The 21,398-nt window shown below is 43.5% G+C and overlaps 1 protein-coding gene across 1 annotated transcript in view; it reads right to left on the bottom strand.

Annotated features, from left to right (window-relative positions):
• CDH23 (cadherin related 23) overlaps window positions 1-21,398 on the bottom strand; it is a 402,434-nt gene that overhangs the window by 354,921 nt on the left and 26,115 nt on the right. The window contains exon 3 of the mRNA XM_082222023.1: window positions 5,626-5,703. Coding sequence (XP_082078149.1) covers window positions 5,626-5,703 — 78 coding nt within the window. The remainder of the gene's footprint in view (window positions 1-5,625; window positions 5,704-21,398) is intronic.

The following is a 21,398-nucleotide window of genomic DNA, read 5'->3' as shown; positions in this document are numbered from 1 at the left end:
GGACAGACATAACCTTCTCCAAGGCTGTCTGTCTAAATGAGTAGCTCTTAATTTGTGTGCTTCTCTGCAGGTTGATTCTGCCTCAGCTCCCTCCCTTTTAGCTAGTGTGTCGTAAGAGGCAAAAGCTAAGCTCATTATCACCTCAGTTCTCCCCACCCACTATCAGTGGTTTTCCTCTCCCCCTCCCCCAAAAATTCTACATACGGTATTTCTGGCAAGCCTCACCCCTTGCAATGTTTAAGAGGGCTTTAAAGGCTTACCTGTTTTCTATGGGTAATCTACAAAATGTAGATCCTTGGGTTTTAATTATGTTTTGCAGTTCTGTTCATTAGATTGATTTATCTAATTTTTACCTTTTTAATCATTTTTAAAATAGGGTAATGTTTGTAAAAATAACTTAAGATACTTGCCATTTTTGTCACATTTGGAAGTTTCATATAGTAACTCTGTGTTGGGGCGACGGCGCGTGTGCCCACAGAGATGGCTCTGAGTGCCCCCTCTGGCACGCATGCCATAGGTTTGCCACCACTGTCCTGGGGGAAAAGGGGGGTCTGTCCCACCAACCTCAGTCTGCCTGTCTTCTTACTTACATCTTGTCCTGGAAGCAGTGGCGTAGCGTGGGGGGTGCCAGGGGTGCCGGCCGCACCGGGCGCAACTTCTGGGGGGGGCGCGCTCGCTGCCTCCGGAGTCGCCGAAGAGCCTCGGGCGCAGGCTGTAGCGGAGCCGCATGTCTCGCAGCGCCCGGCTGAAGGCGCCCGGCAGGCAGCGGTTCTCAGCGCTCGCCGCGGAAGACGCGCCAGGCAGCCCCTCCTCACAGCCCCGCCTCCGCCGGTGCTGCTGCAGCTGCTGGGCCGTTGCATTTTCCTCGCCTTTCTGCCCCCCTCCTCCTCCGGGCAAGCGGCGTCGTTTGGGCAGCAGCGCCAGCGGCAACTCGCAGGTTAGGGGGTAGGGGGGGCGCAAATTACGTGCCTTGCCCCGGGTTAGGGGGCGCAAATTACTTGCGTTGCCCCGGGTGCTGACAGCTCACGCTACGCCGCTGCCTGGAAGTGACACTGGCTGCCAGCCTCCTCCTTGCCCTTGAAGAACTCAGCAGGGAGGATGATGAGGAACAAAACCAGAATTGGTTGGCCCCACGAGTTTGTTCAGCACAGGAGAGGGCAGCAGGTCAAGGGCAGCAGGAGAAACTAGGAAAGGAGAAGGAGTGGTTTCTAGACTCTAGAGGAAGTGAGGTTGGACAACAATGGGAGAAAGGCTAGCCGAGATTCACATGCTGAGGAACTGCAGGGGAGCAGGCAACACTTAACTTTCCCTTAATCAATTTTAAACCGTCAGCCAAATTTTGGCTGCAGGTCTTGAACAAGTGTGAATGAATATTTCACTTTTATACACAAACACAGAGAGTTTCCTCTTCACACTGCAGTAGGCTGTGTGTGTGTCAGTCATTACTTCTGGGTGAAATAACTGACGAGGGGGTCAGTCCACCTGAAAATTGCTCTCCAAAGATCTAAATGAAACAGATGGGCATTGATAGTGTTTTCAAGGAAATTAATCAGCCTGGACTAGCAGCGATGCCAGAAGCTCCATAGGCCCAATCTAGCCTAATGAATTCCGAGCTCTCTGTCTTAATAGCTCCTGACAAGACTAATTTACTCATGTAAGTGATTAGAGAGGGAATTATCTATTTAATTGTTGCTTAACACTCCTTTAGGCACCACGTGAGGGAAAGGGGAGGCAGTTAAATTCAAGCCAGGTAGAGAGAAGGAGGAGGGATTTTGAGCATCGACCTGGGAGGGGGGGGGGATGATTTTATTAATGCAAGTGAGTTGTAGAAAACAGCAGCAGGCTAAGTGGGGGAGCGAATGAAGTCACTAGTGGGGTTTGTTTCCTAGCAAACATTAATAAAAGCAAAATTGTTCAAGGGCATTTCCCCACCCCCTCCCCAGCTTGCTGCTCTTTACAGGCCTAATTGGCTTCCAAGTCATTTTGGGTTTGAAAACTTCCCCTTGTCCCTAGTAAAAGTGACGTCATCTCACAACCAATTTTAATAATAAGAACACCATTAAGAGCATATGAAGCAAATTCAGAGTGAGGGCAGAGTTTCTTGACAAGCAAAGCCCTTACTGTGAACTTACTCACCCCCCCAAAAAAAAATCCTTATATAGCCTCACATGGCTAATGAGATTTAGCTATGATGCTTAATGGAACGAAGAGAGTTCCCTTCCCCCCACAACAAATAAAAATTATGCCTAAGTTGTAGCTGATTGGGACTGCAAAGAGATACACAATGAAGTATCACTGCCGCCATCTTTATCCAGTAGCCCAGCAAAGATTTTAAGTATACAATATCAAGGGAAGGCAATTTGTGGAGCACTAAGTTCTACACTAGGACTATATACTGTGTACAATGATTCACAAGGGCCATAAGCAGCTTCCGTATTTAGTTGAATGCAATCAGCCTCATTTATAAAACTCTTAGCTGAGAACAACAGGCTCCAAACTACAATCAGGGACATGTTGTGCTTGTGCTTGTTGTTTTTACTCTAAAGCTAGTTGCCCTCATGTGCGAAAACCTGCCAGCTCTGAAAGCTATTCCACATGGACGCGTGTGTGTGTGTGTGTGTGTGTGTTTGGATGTTCTCCCTGTTGCATAGAACTACTTATCCACAAGCAGATCCTCTGAAGCTTGGAGAACGGTTAAAATGTAATAATCAAATCACGTAACTGGGGCCTGAGTGCACAGGTTTTCCTTTGGAATTGCTGGTTCCCAGTGTTGTGCCCTCCTGTTAATTTCAAGTAGCACCTCTCTCTCTCTCTACGTATATTTACAAAATCTTCAACCTCTAGATTGCGCCAAATATTTCTGGTATTATTAGTGTAGATGGGAAATCAAATTAAATTAAACCAAAGCACACCCTGTGAACTTGCAGGGAAGATGGCAGTGGCAATTGGTGGTTAGGCCCCTCAGTTAAGGAGGAGAGAGCTTAACTATGAGGCTGGGGGTTCAGACAACACCCTAAGCCAAACCCTGGGGCTTAGCTGCCACCCTGGGAGTCCAGGTTCATGCTAAACTATGCAAACATGGCCATAAAGTACAATACCTTATTCCTCCCCCATAAAGGATGTCTTAAGCATCACATGTTTTTTGTTTTCTTGTTTTTAATTCAGAATCAAATTTACCTTTCACTAAGAATACATGGATTAATGGTGTTGTGTTGCAAGCGTGAACTGCAAACGGGTGGGGTGGGGTGGGGGAGCACATGCAAGAAAATAGAGGGCTCTGCTATTCGGGCCCTGATAAAATCACAGCTATTAGCTTGAACAAGGAGAGCAGCCCATCATGCTCAGACTGTGCTTGTGCACACACAGGGCTTACAATCAATTCGAACAGCATTACTAGCCATCCACAGGCCCTGATTGAAGAGCACAAGTTTAATGGACTGAGAGCTTGGAAAGAGGCCAAGAAAGGGCCCAATCGATTTTTACATTTACTAAAACTGATCACTGACAAAATAAATAAATAAAGGCTAAATCTGTCAATCAAATGCCGAAATATTTTGCCAAGGGCACAATTAAAACCACACACACACACACACCCATTCCCTGTTCTCAGTCGGCTCACTAGGCATCTATCTGGATGTGGAAGACATGTTCACGTATGCCATATTTTCAAGTGGCATGAAATAAAAGTTCAATTAAATGCTTTTATTTCATGTTTTAAAATGTTACTATAGCTTCACAGCAACATCCTTCATTTCCACCCCTGGAATTTCTCACCCGTTAAAAGGATTTTGGGGCATGACAACATTGTTTTTGCGAATTTCATAAAACCTATCTTTACACTCAGGATAATTTGGAGGAACTGATAACTGCACAGTCAGTAGAGCTTAGCTGAGTATTTGGACAACCCTGGTTTTTGTTTTCAAACTCCGAGTACTTCAGGATGCAATCCCACTACCCAGTTTCCCTAAGGTAAGCACCAAGACCAACTTTTGGATAGACATGTAAAAGAGTTGGTGAGGGTCATTTGACAACAACAAGAAATCGAGCTTTTAGGGTCATCTTCCCAGTCCAGTGGAACACCCTGCCAAAAGATTCAGCGGACCAACTTCTTCTGTGCCAACATTTAAACACTTGCTAAAAGCTTTTCTATTCCGCCAGTACTATGCAGGCAATTAAGAGTACACTCCCAACGATGGTCTGTTGATGTTTGTTATTAATTTGCTTTTAACTTGTTTTATGTTTAACTTTTTATGATGTTCTTGTTTGTTTTATGTTTCTGTATTGGTGTAAACCACTGTGATATATTTTTATGATATAGCAGTATATAAATATTTTTTTAAAATAAATAAATAAAACTGTGTAAGCTACTTAGTTGCCAGTTCTGACCACACAAAACAGAAGATTCGAGACCAAGGTGGCTATTTACACATCATACAATCATAGCATTGTAAAGTTGGAAGGGACCCTGACAGTCATCTGGTCCAATTTCCCAGCAATGTAGGTATCTTTCACCCAATGTGGGGTTTGAACCCTCGGCCCTAATTTTAAGAGTCTCATGCTGTACTGACTGAGCTATCCCAACTCATACATTTTATTTTAAAGAAACTTATTGGACTGAACCAAGAAACACAGTAGTAAGGTACAGTCAGAATAATTAATTCCAACTCTGGTGTTCTCTACCGCCAGATACAACAATATATTGCATTGCAGACGGAATAGATAAGAAGAGAAAATGCTTCACCATACACAAAAATAAATTTTAAAAAGTGAATGGCGGAGGGCACATAAACCTGCAACAACAAAACCATTAGCAAAATATGGACGTCTAGGATCATGGAACAGAACTACCGTCTTTCCCTGAAAGTAAGACATCCTCCGAAAATAAGACCTACTTCCAGTTTTGCCTCTCGCTGTATAAGGCATCCCCTGAAAATAAGACCTCCCCAATAATAAGGCCTCCCCCAAACATAAGGTCTCCCCGGAATATAAGGCCCCTGAAGCTACCGTAAGGCGTCTGACTCCTCTGGACCGTAGCAGCTGGTGATGCCGCGCAGCTCACGGATTGGCCACAGCGCAGCCGGAGCTGTTCAGGCAGTGTGAGGTCTCTTTAAATCAGTGAGCCGCCTGCTGCTCGCTCTGCCCTGACGGAGTCTGGCTGACTCACAATTAGGCAATAAATGTGTACCATATTCTTCTTCATGGAAAAATAAGACATCTCCTGAAAATGAGACCTAGCGCATCTTTGGGAGCAAAAATTAATATAAGACACTGTCTTATTTTGGGGGAAACAGGGTAAGTAAATCCACACTAGCGTTTGGGATTCTTCTTCAGAGATTGTCATAGGCCTGTTCACAGTGCATCCAGTTTAATTTCCCTTTAATCAGACTGAAACCAACAGCCTCATCAACAGAATCTTTATCAGCCTTCTGAAAGCAACCAAAGACAGTGCACATTTTAACGCTCTGGAGGGGGAATCTATTTGCCTTTTATAGGCAGCTCCTTTAAAATCAACACGCTGAGTCTCCGTTCTTGACTTTCTTCATCCCCCACTCCACCCCCGCCAGAGAGAATTTGATGTGAACCATGCCATTTAACTCATTAGACATAAAAGCTCAATGCACTTACCCACTGGCGTATCTTCATTGATCAACAGGTATGTGTCGAAGAAATAATTTACGAAGTACGGCAAGCGATTGCTTAGGCCTGGAAAAATAGGGACAGATAAAAAGGGGTTGTTTATATCTGTGAGGTCATGTTTTAACTGATGCTACAGACAAAGCCCTGAACAAGAAGGCTAGATTGCAATGGGTAAAAAGGGAGCTTTTTGCATGACCCAAAGTAAATAGCTAGTGCCGGCTGAGCTACTGAAAAGCACTTATTCCTCCTTTTAAGTCAGACACAGCAAATTGGTCCGCTCCTAAAATGAAAGTAAAAAGAATCGTGGATCCCAGTGGGTGGAAGCAGAGAGGCACCAATAAAGATGAAAGGATGTACAGTGGTACCTTGGGTTACAGACGTTTCAGATTACAGATGCTTCAGGTTACAGACTCCACTAACCCAGAAATAGTACCTTGGGTTAAGAACTTTGCCTCAGGATGAGAACAGAAATCGTGTGGTGGTGGTGCAGCGGCAGCTGGAGGCCCCATTAGCTAAAGTGGTGCTTCAGGTTAAGAACAGTTTCAGGTTAAGTAGGGACCTCCGGAATGAATTAAGTACTTAACCCGAGGTACCACTGTACTGTGTGGCATTCCTGTCCAGGATGCATGAATGTGTCGTGACTTTCCAAGGGAGCTGGCTTTTAAAAATTAATAAATGTGCATGTGTTTCTCATTTGTTGCACACAGTTGACACATCTGTTGCAGGCATACTGCATTCTGCAAACTCAGGTTGTGTCCACACTCCTGTCTACTGTGCACTCAGCCCTGGGTTTTTATTCTTTGTTCACACAACTTTATCCAAAAACCCTTACGTATCCTGTAGTTTGTCCTAAGATACAACTATTTGAGGTGCTATTTCTCAAACCGACTTCACGAATGACTGGAATTAGGAGCTGTTCCTAATTTGTGCAGGTGGCAGCATCATTTGCTGGGCTAGCTTTAAGAACAGGAAAGGTTGTTTTCTGAAAGAAGTCTTTGTAATTACTGAACTGATTCCAAATCAAACTCCGGAGGAATTAACCCACCCCATTGCTATTTAGGACATGACTAGAAACAATAAACAAAACTTTGTATATGCATACATAAACACACACACACCTCTCTGTATGGCCCTTTCTTTGTCCTATGTAAGTTTCATTTTGTGTTTTAAATGGAGTTATTAAAATGCAGCTGATGTGAATGCCCCTTGCTATATGACTTCTGCACATGATTGCACACCTTAATTTAAAGGATGGGCTAAGATTGGCTATATCCATGCAGCTAGGCTATCATCAGTGCACCCATCATATAGGAGGCTCCCAGAAAGGACCTCGAGCCCAGCTCTTCCACAAGCCACTTTGTGTTTGCTGCTGTGAATGTAGGAGGAACCAGATACCTAGATCTTCCCGAAGACAAATGGTTGTTTCTTTTATAATTATTATTTTCCTTCTGTTGCATGGGGGTGGCAAGACCATGCAAAGGGAACAGGAGATGGCAATTACTGTTTTAGCACATGATTAATACCTCACATTGTTCCCATGGCTGTCAGCCTTTTGCCTCGTCAGCCTTAATTGCAGCAGAGCATCCTTTCCTTTCACCTTAAATAATGAGGCTCACTTATTTCAGCTGCCCGCTTATTTTTGCTCAAGTAAAAGCACACACGCTTGCAAGACCCTCGCACCCGGAAGCATTTAGAATCATAGAAACTTAGGGTTGGAAGGGACCTCAAGGGCCATCTAGTCCAGCTCCCTGCAATGCAGGAATCACTGCTAAATAATCCCTGACAGGTGGCCATCCAATCTCTGCTTAAAAACCTCCAAGGAAGGAGAGTACACCACCTCTCGCGGGAGTCTGTTCCACTGCCGAACAGCTCTTACTGTCAAAAAGGTTTTTTAAAAATAAAAAATGTTTAGTACGAATCTCCTTCATTGTTGTTGTTGCTACTGGCATTTTAGCATAATTGTAGGGATTCGGAGCAGGTAGCTGTTCCCCATCGCAGTCACACCAGTAACAATCTTAGGGTCGCTTCAGGCTGGTATTTTTCTGCTTATGGACTCTGCATCATTTCTATTTATTTATGTATTTCAACAATCTGTGGTTATACCACTTAATCACTCCAAACGGTGTACAGGAGACCCTCATACAATACGACTAAACATGAGTTGAAACAAGTCATGGATGCAATAATAGTGCATCAGAGATGGATTTACACAGGACCATAGACACATTTATTCCACTTTCTTAGTTGTTCTGCAATACGTCCCCAAAGTAGCCACATTATTGCCATCGGGAGGGAGCGTTTTTGAACCACGGCATAAACAAAAGCAGAGCATTTGTACTATTGACAAATTGCAGGATTTTAGCAGGAAACTACTGAACATATATACCTACTGCAAAATAAACAATTTAGCTGCCCAGAAACTTCTGCAGGCACAAATGGTATTGAAAGTGTGATAGCATATAATTGCCCCAGTAACATCATGATCACATACAGTGGCACCTCGGGTTACGTACTTAATTCGTTCCGGAGGTCCGTACTTAACCTGAAACTGTTCTTAACCTGAAGCACCACCAATGGGGTCTCCTGCTGCTGCTGCGCCGCCAGAGAACGATTTCTGTTCTCATCCTGAAGCAAAGTTCTTAACCTGAAGCACTATTCCTGGGTTAGCAGAGTCTGTAACCTGAAGTGTATGTAACCTGAAGCGTATGTAACCCAAGGTACCACTGTATAAGGTTAAACACTCAATTAAAAAAATATCTGAAGGGGCCCTTACAATGAAGCAAGTAACTCTTTTTTACCACTTCAGAAATGGAGATCTGAGGCTCAGAGGTGTTACTTAGCCAAAGGCCACATTAATTGATGCACGACTGATCTGGGGGAATCAGAACCAGGACAACAAAGCAGAGTGGCCCGCACTGGTTTGGAAGCAGAGTGAAAAATGGAGAAATTGTGTTAGCAGAAGACAGATCTACCAAGTTTCTGAAAGGGTATAGATGCAAAGCGTAATACATTTGACAGATGGGCTTACTTTGGTTCCCAGCCAGTGTTAGAACAGCCAACACTGTCTTTTATTAAGAGATCTACTTTCACTGCCAGACATTATTGAACAAGGGAAATAGGGGATTTAATTGGCCTGTCAGAAATATTTTGCATCTTGTCTCTGCAGGATCATGTTGCTGGCTCACCTACAAAACAGGTGCCCAGTTCTGAATGCACCAAAACACCTGAAAGCTTACTGGACACTAGCACAGTGAAGAGTAGTTTTGACAGTATAGTGTGAAATATACTCCTCAAACACTCATAATCAGTTTGGCAGATTTATACAAAGCTGTTCCCAATCAATGTTAGCCTAGACTTCTTGGGAAAACCAGTGTTGCCATTCCAAGACAATAAAGAAGTTATAGCAAAACATAGTTCCTCTGTTTTGTTTAAAATATTTATAACAACCCATCCTTCACCTTAGTGATTTCAGGGAAGAGGACAGTAAAATTTTAACACACAGCAATTCCAAGACAATAAACGGAGAATACCTAAATCAGCATTCATCAACCGGGTGTTCTCCAACTGTCTTGGGCTACAACTCCTATCAGGCCCAGCCAGCATGTGACCTGGAACAACATTAGATCTGGAGAAACTGTGGAAGATGCAAAATGGTGGTGGTGGCTCGGTGGTGCCAAGACAGCTGCTGCCAGTTGCAGTGAAGGAAAATAAAGAAAGTTGTACTATTGATACTAATGGGTAATGGTGGGCTCCACTGGCCCAAGAAGCTATTGGAGAATTTCTCCTACCCCCACATCCTTCCAATTTCCCTGCTCACAAAAGGAATTTCTCCAAAAGGGTGGAGAATTTTGAGAGGCCGTTTGCACACAGATCAAGTGTAACCTGCATGTCTGGATTCCCAGATGTCAGCATGTGACAGGAGTGTCACATGGAAAGGTGTACTTGTCTTTTTTCTCGATTCTGGGTTCACTCACTTCTAGCAATGTGCCAAATCACTGGACAATAAATAGGGGGATATATTTTGTAGGTTCAATGCAAAATGACACCAACCAACCCTACTTTTCACCTTTGAAAATTTACCTTTGATGAGTTGTAAAAGCATTAGGAGATGCATTTCCTTCTTTCAGCTGAAGGCCAGGTAACCTGACGGGGTGGGTGTCTGCAGCAGAGGAATTCTCTCTCTCTCTCTCTGTGCCATCCAGTGTATCCTGTACTTTCCCCCCTCCCTTCCTCCACCTCTACATTCGTTTCAGGTACCCCCACCCAATTTGTCTGAACTGATCGCTTAGACAGAGAGCCCCTGCCCTCAGTCACTTTAGTCCAGGGCTTCTCCCAATTGCATAAAATTAGGTCAGTTATGTGAAATTAGGCTGAGTGTTCCTCATTCTTCTTGCCATCATATGCCAAATTGGTGTGAAACAACAAGATACGAGGTGTGTCACCATGTATGTTTGTGACATATATTCTTAGCTGAAATAGTTTTAAGGGTTGCTACATTCAGTTATAACAATTAAGCACTAATTGCCCCCCCACCTGCTTCCTTTTTGTTTCTAATATGTAAACTGATGATGTAGTCCTCTTTATCTTTTGCAAAATTAATTTCAGGAATGGTGCCTGTGCTGGTCACTCAGATTCTAATCCCATTCCTATGTATACAACATCTCAATGGATGATTCTCTGAAGTGCTTTTTACATCAGCTTCATTCTAAAGCATAACGTAGCAGACAAAAGGCAGAGAGACAAGCCAGCCACAAAGCATGTCAATAAACAAAGCCAATTGAAGCTCATCGGGAAAAAATATGTCCTGGAACTTGTGCTAACCCTCTAAAAAGAGATGCCTATGTACAACAAAGGAAATCAGGCAGATGGAGGCGTCTCTCAGGGGCAGTGTAGAATCACCACCGTTGTGTTCTTCTTAGCAATAAAATGTGTTTCTTTCCCACAGCCTGAATATTACTTTCAATATTCAGAATTCTCACTATCTTTTAAAAATAGAAAATCTGCATTTAAAAAAAGCATGTTTTTCAGATGTGATAGAAACAAGTGAAACTCAAGAGGGGGCTTGAACATCTTCTCAGTTTAAGAGCCGATAGCTCTAATTTGGAGAGTGGTGCTCCATTTAATCTTCTTGGCAGCAACTTCAACACCTGACTATTTGCCTTCGCAGCTGTTCCTTGCCTCTTCATTTGTTATCCTGTACACATGATAGCTTGGTATGGAAGCAATATTTTAAAAGGGGTAGGGGTGGGGAGGAGCTTGGCACCATGACATAAGATACCCCAAGACCCTCTGGTGGCATACTGCTAGAGGGCAGTTTGCCAAAAACTTGCACTAGCTCAGACTCCCTACAAACAAATCAAGTTTAAGATTGCCACCTAACATCTGCTATGCCTTCAGGTGCTTAGATTTTGAAATTAGCAAAGAACTAATTTACAATTAGGGACGCGGGTGGCGCTGTGGGCTAAAGCCTCAGCGCCTAGGGCTTGCCGATCGAAAGGTCGGCGGTTCGAATCCCCGCGGCGGGGTGCGCTCCCGCTGCTCGGTCCCAGCGCCTGCCCACCTAGCAGTTCGAAAGCACCCCCGGGGGCAAGTAGATAAATAGGTACCGCTTACCAGCGGGAAGGTAAACGGCGTTTCCGTGTGCGGCTCTGGCTCGCCAGAGCAGCGTTGTCACGCTGGCCACGTGACCCGGAAGTGTCTGCGGACAGCGCTGGCCCCCGGCCAATAGATGTGAGATGGGCGCACAAACCCCAGAGTCTGTCAAGACTGGCCCGTTCGGGCAGGGGTACCTTTACCTTTACCTTTAATTTACAATTAGTAAATTTTACAATTTAATTTTTTTTTACTGCGCCCAAAGAGGCTTCACTATTTCTGCCTCGTTCTTAGGATGTTTGAGAATTTCGTTAGAATTTTGATCAGTTTGGGGTTTTGAGGTGACCAAGCATGGTGTATTCCCCCTCCCCAGTCAAGTTTTCTCTAGCATTCTGTAACCTCCTGTTTGCCTGATCTGAAAAACCCCATGGGGAGAATTACCACATGAGGTCTTCCCCTGGGCTTTAATTGAAGTGTGTGGGCATTCAGAAGGCTGCAGAGTATAGATGATTTGAGCACAAAAGAAAGGGCACCCATAACCTGCCGCCATCACCTCAAAAATAAGGTAATCACATACAAATAAAAAATAAAACCCTACAAACCTTACCAAGGATAAATTAATTGATATCTCCCCCTCCCCTGTGATAATGTTCAAATGCAATTTCTTTTCTCATTCATCAATGCATAATGTTTTGAGGAGGGGAACACAGGAGAAATTTTTGGCACAGCACTTGTTGAAATAGCAGCAGGAGGAGGGGGAAAACCCCTATAGAGAAAGGTGCATCACCAGGCTCCTACAGAAGTTATGTGGTAAGAGATAGAGGGAGAATAAAGGACATATTATTATTATTATTTATTATTATTAATCAGCAGCATTGGGATTGGAAAAAGATGGGGAGCAGGGGGTGAAAACAAATCCTGCCACTGGAACGCCACCTTCCTTCAAGATATACTGTGGGCTTAACAGGTGGTGAAAGGCAATTGATAAAAGTGTCTGTCAGTAAAATAGTATCTTTATGGCAATGATCAACAATATTCACAACTTAAAATGCATAAGCATTTGAGCTGTGAGGAAGTTTTCATCCTCTTCCATGTTACTCAAGAAGTGAATTGAATTCTGTGAAACTTTACCATTTGGATTTAAGGCTTGGGAGTGGTCATTTTCCTTTTTTTATATAATTTTGTTTCTGAGTTTCAAAAGTTTACAAATGAATGCATACGTCGCTCAGCCTGGACACTGAGATCAAGCACTGAGGGCCTTCTGGTGGTTCCCTCACTGAGAGAAGTGAAGTTATAGGAACCAGGTAGAGGCGCCCACCCTTTGGAATACCCTCCCATAAAATGGCAAGGAAATAAGTAACTATACAACCTTTAGAAGACATCTGAAGGCAGCCCTGTTTAGGGAAGTTTTTAATGTCTGATGTTTTATCATGTTTTTAATATTCTGTTGGGAGCCACTCAGAGCGGTTGGGGAAACCCAGTCAGATGGGTAGCAACCAATAATCAATTTTTATTTTCATTTTCCAAATACACATTCATTTCACATTCACCTTCCCCTCCATCCCTCCATGGTTTCCCCCCATCATTTCTAAACATACTGCATTCTATACTTTATCTTTTCCACACCGTAATGGAAAACAGTGTGGGAAAGTGTGGGAGTGGACATTTTCCACCCTTCTCCCCTCTCCGCTAAACCTTCATATAAAACACCACTGGCTTATGAAAGTATTACTTAAAAAAAAAAAAATTTTTTTAAAGAATAACATTTATTATATATTAATTTTCATATGGTCAACCAGCTTGGCAGTCAGTTATGAGGTAAAAAAAAGTGGGATATAATAATAGTAATACATAACAGTGGCTCATCCTAATAAGGTACCCCCACCCCAACTTTTTTCTAATGGAGCAACATGGCCAAACTGATATTGTGAACAAAAGTGTGGTTCGTACAGATACCATATGGGAAGTCTCTGCAGATACCATATGGGAAGTCTCTGCAGAACTTGCAGTGATTGTCACGATGATTATGCTACAGAAGAGCCTTTCAGTTTCTTGAATAGCAGCATTCGGGGGTGGTGGGTGATGACTGTACTCCTGCCTCCTGAGTGGACGGTACCTGTGCCCATCTTTGAACAAATTCACCTTCATTTTATTCACTCTGCTCTTCATTCTCAGATTTCTATGGTGGCTCTTTTTTCCTAGAGAGCACACAGAGCTCATGGCAAAACGACCTGTCTGGAGACAGCCAGCAGCACAGATATCTATTATTGATGCTCCTGCAAGGCTAGGAGAGTGTTGCCAAACACATGTGTTCATCACAGGTTGCATTGTTTACTGCAGAGTGGTATTCAGCCACCTAATGCTATAAACTTCTCCAGCACCTAGGATTGCAATCCTACCAAAACTTTCTTGTTAATAAGGTTTGCCAAGTACATTGGGATTTTCTCCCAGTTAAGCATGCATAGTTTGGGACTCCATAGCGCAGCACCAATTGCTGTGTGGGTTGAACTAACAGTACAGATGCAGACGTACCTTGGATGAACTGTAATGGTCACCTTAAATTTGCCTCTTTTGGTTTGTTTTAGTAACAGGTCTAGATTTTTTTCTTTTTCTTTTTTTGTTGATCTAAATTCAAACTGAATTATGCAGTTGCTTGAATCAGACACTAGAGGGAAACAACACGATATGTTCAGTGGAACCTCGGAGCTGTAATTTCAGAAGAGGACTTGTTTAAGATAGTTGATTATTATTATTATTTTGCTTCCTTACTACACAACCCAATGCTTCCCAGCACTTTTCAAAAAGTCCCTCCCCAGTTGGAGGGTGGGGGTGGGGGTGGGGGTATGGGATCAGAGCTCTGTGCAACATGAAAATTCGCTCGTTGAGAATGCCACGCTTAATGGGGGGAATGCATTTAATTCTGGGACCTGTTTCATGTTGTTCTCTCGTTCAGCATCTAGAATGACAGCAGCAGCACAACCAATGCTGCACAGCTGGAAAAAACTCAATTTCTCCAGTTTTGGATCCCCCCCCCAACAGTCTGTTTGTACCCACCAAGCATGCTCAGTACTAATTGTTTTATATCTATTCCTACCCACCCCTTAATTTTTTGCACTTCTGCAAACCCTCTGGTTCCTTTGATCCTTCCGGTACCGTTTTGGCTACGTAAGGATCTACTAAAAAGGATGGAAACCAAACTAGTCCTGACCTATTTTCTGAATGTTTATTATTTTTACACCAACTACCCTTTTTTTAAAAAAAGCATAGGCCACATTTTTATTCATTTATCCCCATTAGAAACATCATTAACATTTTCCTTTTATAAATGTTGGCACAAGCAGATAGACTACTAGGAAGTTGATTAGCAATTAGTCCATTGCTGCATCTACAAATACTAGCCAATGCCCCCCACTTTGGTACACATTATGGTGTCATTCTGAAGGCGAGATGTTCAATTGCCCAATCTCCAGGCTTTAAAAAATAATAATAGTGTCTGGCTAGGCCTTTACCAAGTTTTAGTTTGCTCCTGAATGTGGAAACAACCACCACTTAAGGCTTGTTTTCAAAATGGGTGCCATTTTTTCCAGATGTTTCCAGCAATCTGGGTGTCTTGAACTATGAGTATATTAAACTTAAGTCATAGGAATGAATCTCAGTTTTGATGCTCAGCCAGTTAGTAAGCTCCTGTGCTGGCTCCTGGCACTTCTGAATTATGCTGGCTTGCTCCCTTCTTGGATATTCATTTATCCCAGTTTTGAACTTTTTGTTGTTGTTGTTGTTCCACCAGCTTTACCATCTCACTGCACCCCAAGGATAATGTCTTGTTGGGCCTGTAGCTGGTTCTATAATAAACTCAAGCTGCTGAACATAACCAGACATGGGCACAGAAAACTCTTTCATAAAACAACACCACATATAATTCTACTGTCCTCAACATACTAGCTTTCCCCAGACAGGGAGCTGTTGAGTACATGCCATTATTAAGTAACATGCTTATAGGAAAACTCCTATTAAAATCACTTGGCAGCAGCTGTCAATCTCCAACTACTTCTCATGCATACCAAAAAAATGCACCTGTAGCAGTGACTATAGGTGTGTGTTTGCATATGTGTTCCACTGCATACTGCCCTCAACTCATCTAGTTCTGTGTCACCCCCTTGGCACAGTCCCTGCCTTGGCTCAGCTGAGCTCAAATGAGGGATGAGTTTGAGCCAGTTCTCTAGGCTGAGATAGTGCAGGGCTTCACTCTGATTACTGCCCGTCCAACAACCACAGATCAAAGCCTAATGCAGGTGTGTTGCCTAGCAAATGTGCACATGTTGAACCCTAAGGCTGTATTTTGCGTGAACTTTTCCTAACCCCCTCCCTTTCAAGGCAGCAAAATGTTCCAAGAATACCGTAGCTGAGTAAGCCTGAAGGGGTTTGGTGTTTTTTTCCTTCCCCTTGCAAAGCCAGCCCGTCATGACTATCACCATAAATTGGTCTGCGTTCAAATATTCTCTTATATACACCGTATTGAAATCTAAGCACCTTAGCATTCAGGAGCTGGCAGAACAGTAACAATAATTCAAAGCATAATCTCATGGCTGTTTTTTTTTTTTAAAGTAATGCCAGTTCACTTTTCCAGAGGGTTAGACCATCATACAAAACTGGTTTATTTCCTTCAGCTTGGAAGCAAATGATGTTAAGATGCAGATTAGAGAGATGGAAAAGCATGAGACCGTGGGGGCAATATATTTACAAGACCAAAGAATAACACATTTCTGTGGCATGCTAAGTTTTGAAATCTTAGTTTAGAGCACCTGCCGATTACGATTACTGGATGCCCAAAGCACTATGAAACCTGCTGGGCAGCAGCTTTACTGAAAACTACCAGCCATATACAAAGCAGACTTTCGAATAACAAGGATTTTGTTGCAATACTTGATGTGCAGCCAGTTTTCCATGGGACAAATGACCTTCATTCTTGACAGCCACACTTTTCTCGATTAGCACAAAACCTGTGATATGTTAATGGCCGGATCTTCTTAAGCAGCCATTTTACAGTATTTGGTACAGCCCAGTTGCCAGGCTACCAAAAGCACACATGCTCCAGCTATGGGGTGTAGATTTCATTCCTATCTAGATCCCTGGAGGCAAGGGAAGGGCCCTAGCTCAGTGATACAGCACATGCAGAAGATTCCATGCTCAGTCCCTGCGCTGGGGGAAAACCTGTCTGAAGCCTTGGAAATCAACTTCCAGGCAATGTGCTTCATGGACTGACTATATAAGGCAGTGAGTTAGGCTGAGTGATATATAGTTTTCAACATTACGTTATATCACCAGCTAGACACTTCAATGTACTGATACATCACAATGGCTTAAATCAGGCATTCTAGAGGCATTGGCTGGTTTCATGGTTTCCCCCCACATTGTAATTTTTGCATAGCACACGCGCGCGTGCACACACACACACACATCATGTGAGAAACTCAGATATATAAACTAGGTGCCAAATGGCTTCTTAAACCAGCGTTATAGTCACCAACGCGAAATGCCTAGTTGCCATTAGGGGGGCCAGATGACTCGCAAGCCGTATTTTCCAACTTTTGGGTTCCTGAAATTTGTTCTGATTGTGCAGATAACATATCACAAATACAGTGGTGCCTCGCAAGACGGAAAACTCTCTAGACGAAAGGGTTTTCCGTTTTTGCGTTGCTTCGCTAGACAAATTTCCCTATGGGCTTGCTTCGCAAGACGAAAAAGTCTTGCGAGTCTTGCCATTTTTTTTCGCTTTCCCCCCCTTTTTCTAAGCTGCTAAGCCGCTAACAGCCTTTTAGCCGCTAAGCCGCTAAGCCTTTAATAGCCGCTAAACCGCTAAACCGCTAATAGCGTTAATCCACTAAGCCGCTAATAGGGTTGCTTCACAAGACAAAAAAACCGCTAGATGAAGAGACTCGTGGAACGGATTATTTTCGTCTTGCGAGGCACCACTGTAGAATTGTACAGGATGTGTTGCTAGTGTGTGAAAACAGGCAAGATCCAAGGATGCCCAAGCATGCATCTCCAGATGGTGGAGACATCAGACTCTATCCTGGCGTCTGGGCATCTTTACTTGATTGCAAGTGGCCGATATCTAAGGGCAAAATGCAGCTGGCGAATTTTGAATGCTGTTTGCAATATATTGCAGGTCAAAAATTATGAAACCAATATCATGATAGGGACTTCAAACTGGTTTTAGACGATATATGGATATATTGCCCAGCCCTACTCCTAAGCCACATTTCTATTCTTTGTCTCAATGAGCCCTTTGACATCTGAAGACAGCAGAGTTTGAAAGTCTTCCTACAAGGAACATATTTTTAAAAGCTACCTACTGGGGTGCTGTAATTTGGGAGGTGGGCTCTCTCTCACACACGCAAACATACACACCTGGGAGTTCACTAGTGCTAGGCTGTTAATGCCACCACATGGAAGTCTCTTGCCAGGTGGTGTTTTAGGCAGCTGCTGCTGCTGATCTTTTCAACACATTGTCGCTAACTTTAATGACTTGTTTTCTCCCCCCGCTCAGCAAATTACTATTTCAGGGGGATCAACAGCAGAGCAATAGAAGGAGAAAAAATGAGAAGCAGCCTCCTTTATCTGGCTGCCAGAATGCCATGAATTTTTAAGCATCCCAGTTGAAGACAGACACTTTATAGCTGAGACAGGGGTGTTATTTATTACAGGGCATATATTAAAAACTATTTGGGCTGGTAACATGAAGTCTGTTTGAAGCACGTGGGAAAGGGGTGCTGCTCTTTCCCATTTCTCCTCTCTCCTGATATGTTTCTCTGCTCTTATACAAGGCATTATCAGAGAAACTGTGACACTGGATAAATGGAGGCAACTTCTGATACTGCAAATGGAGTGTTCGGCTGCACTCCTTAGTTCATAGCTTCCCCCAGCATCCCCAGCTCACTTTGCAGCACCAGAAGTTGCCCTCGCCTTTATTCTGTGCTGCTAAGAAGCCAAAGCAGCTACAGATTCCTTCTCCAGTCAAGCACTAAGATAGTAAATAGTACAACTGGATAGGGTTCCCCCCCAACTCATGACTTGCATAGATTAAAAGGCATATACCTGGCTATGGCCAAGCTACTGCTGTGAAGATGAAAAAGAAGAGGAGGAGGAAGAAGAAGAAGGGACCCTAAAGCCTAGCATAAGATATGTGCCACTTCACTGGAGACTCAACTCTTGAGGTACTGAACTGAATCAGTGTGCATGCACAGCTTGGAAGAAAAGAAAAGATCTGTTTTGCTGCAGTTTATAGTGGGAAGGAAAATACAATAAGCTACACCAAACTGAAAACAGTCATCATTCATTCCTCCACTCCACTCCCCTCTCTCTCCCTCTCCCCCCCCACCACAGCTAGTGGTCTGTGGTCCTGCATTTCCAATATAGCAAGATTGCTATATAGCAAGAGTGCTATCATTGGAGTCCTGTCATGATGTGTACCCAACCAAGCTACTCGTTCTGTGTTTCAGAAGAGCATTCAGCATGGCAAGAACATCCCAAGAGAAGCCCTGCTGAATCATAGCAATGGCCCATCTATTTCAGCAACTCATTTCTCAGAGCGGCCAACTAGATGCCCCAAGAAAGTGTACAAGAAGGGCATGCAAACAACAGCGCTCTCCTATTTATTGCTCCCCAACAACTGGTTTTCAGTAGCATACTGCCTCTGAACCAGGAGGTTGCATCTGACCACCGTGGCAAATAGTTGCTGACAGACAAAATTCATGCACCTTCCTGTCTACTTATAGTCAGCTGCTCAGTGCAAGATTTCCAGGTCACCATCGCTATATAAAAGCAGTGAAGAAGCAGCTGCAGCCATTAAAAATAAATAAATCCAAAGACACAGTACCACGGACAGCGACAAAGAAATATTTGCCTGGCACTAAAAGGACCTCAAAGTTGGTGCCAGATGAGCTTCTCTGGGGAGTGCGTTCCAAGCGCAAGAGGCGGCAAGCAAGGCCCTCTCTCTCAGTCTCCACACCAAGTAGCAGAGGGTGGGGTAGAGTAGCAGTGCTTACCTGACCTCCTGATAGTGGAGTCACTGCTGATTACCAGAAAATAGAGTGGGAACAGCAGAGACCTCCAGCAGGTCTCAATGAACACGTCTCATTCTCCCAGGGTCAGATTCTACCAAATTCCCCATCTCTTTCCACTCCTCCCCACCAGACCTCTCTCTCCAAGATGTATCCACAAGGCTGATGAGTGACAGTCAGGTAAGCACCCCCACCCCAAGCCACCATTCACAACCATCCCACACCAGTCTGATCCCAAATGGCAAGAGGATCCAAGGGATTCTTCCTGAGCAAATGGTTTAGACAGGGTTATGTGAAGCCTTTTCTAGCTCTACAATATCCATTTTGAGACAGGGTGAACCATAGACCTGAAACATAGACAGTATGGCAGATGTGGCTGAATTGTACATTTCCATAAAGTCATTACAATTCTGGCAGCTTTATTTCCAATCTCTTTCCTAAGTACCCCTGGCATAGAATAGGCCATTTCCAAAAGCTACCATGCGCTGGATTGACGTTTTCATTGGGCTATCCACCATCTTCCCAAGATCTCTTTCCTGGTTAGCCAGTGCCAGCTCAGTTACTATTAGACAAGAAATGGTAAATGAGAAAATCAGAACATTTCTGATTCACACTGTTCATTTTTCATACAGATATGCCACCATAAGGCACTTTATGTGCAAAAAAAAAAAGAATAGATTTTATTGTATAATGGAAAATGCATGTTTCCCAGAATATGGTAAATAAATATAAATCTTCACACAAATGGATGATTTCGCAAGACACTTTCACTATGTGGAAAGCTCTCTTATTGGGGTTCTACTTCTCTAGCAGTGGCAATACCAACTAGCCTTTACTTCATTGTTGACAACTGCTAATTGGGTGACAGAGTTGTTCTGAATTTACTTACGCCTTATAGTGAGCCAGATCACGCCACCTTCATATCCAAGCAAAGAGTTTTCCCAGTTCCTACATTTGAAGTTAGGAATCTGAAGTCAACAACAATTGCCATCCTGGGACAATTATCACATTGCTCCCATTGCAGCTGGGAAAACCAGGAATCTTCTAGTTGTTACTAGATACAACAACTTCTGACCATTAATGCAATTGTATTGAAGTAACTAACACAAATAGCAGCTAAATCATCTCCAGAGAATCAAACTTTGAATTTCTTCCCTTAGTGTAAAGTTTGTTCTTAACTACAGAATTTTCCCACATGGGTGAGAAAGGATGATTAACTGAAGGGCATTAACTAGAGTTGTGCTCTTGTTGCTGTTGCTGTTATTTTAATCCTAAAAAGGTGGTACCTCAGGTTCCATACGCTTCAGTTTACAGACTCCGCTAACCCAGAAATAGTATCTCAGGTTAAGAACTTTGCCTCAGGCTGATAACAGAAATCACATGGTGGCGGTGCAGCGGCAGTGGGCAGCCCCATTAGCTAAAGTGGTACCTCAGGTTAAGAACAGTTTCAGGTTAAGAATGGACCTTCAGAATGAATTACCGTATTTTTCGCTCTATAACACGCACCTGACCATAACACGCACATCGTTTTTAGAGGAGGAAAACAAGGGAAAAAATATTCTGAATGAAACAGTGGACGTATCATTTTTGTGCTTCATGCTGTGGCCACAGACATGTGATCTGATGGTGAATTTGGGGTGACCCAATGCAAAAATCCTGAGAATCCCTGTGGATCCATGCTTTGTAACCACGTTTTTGCACCATTGCAGCCCCAGGCAACAGTGGGTGCGTGATTTTTTTGGGGGGGGGCAGGCTGTAGCCATGGACATGCTGTGTGCTCTGATGGTGAATTTGGGGTGACCCAATGCAAAGATCCTGAGGATCCATGTGGATCCATGCTTTGTAACCACATTTTAAGTGGGGAGGGAAGGAAAAACACAGAAGGCTAAGAATGCAGGAGAGGGCTATAACGTGAGGAAAGGAAGGCAAAAGTTTCCCCCCACCCACCCACACAAGCCAGCCAGCGTGTGCTCTCTCTCTCTCTCTCTCTCCCTCTTTAAATGGAAGAAAGCATATTTGAATGCTGTGTGTCTCCAAAAACAAAAAGCAGGAAGTCAAATCAGAATTTTAAGCCGAACCTGTAATCTCTCTTCCCTTCACAAACAT

The sequence above is a fragment of the Podarcis vaucheri genome, assembly GCF_965113315.1.
Source record: "Podarcis vaucheri genome assembly, chromosome: 5".
In the NCBI taxonomy this organism is placed as follows: Eukaryota; Metazoa; Chordata; class Lepidosauria; order Squamata; family Lacertidae; genus Podarcis; species Podarcis vaucheri.
The sequence above is the reverse complement of the archived record's forward strand: the minus strand, read 5'-3'. Positions and strand labels throughout refer to the sequence as shown.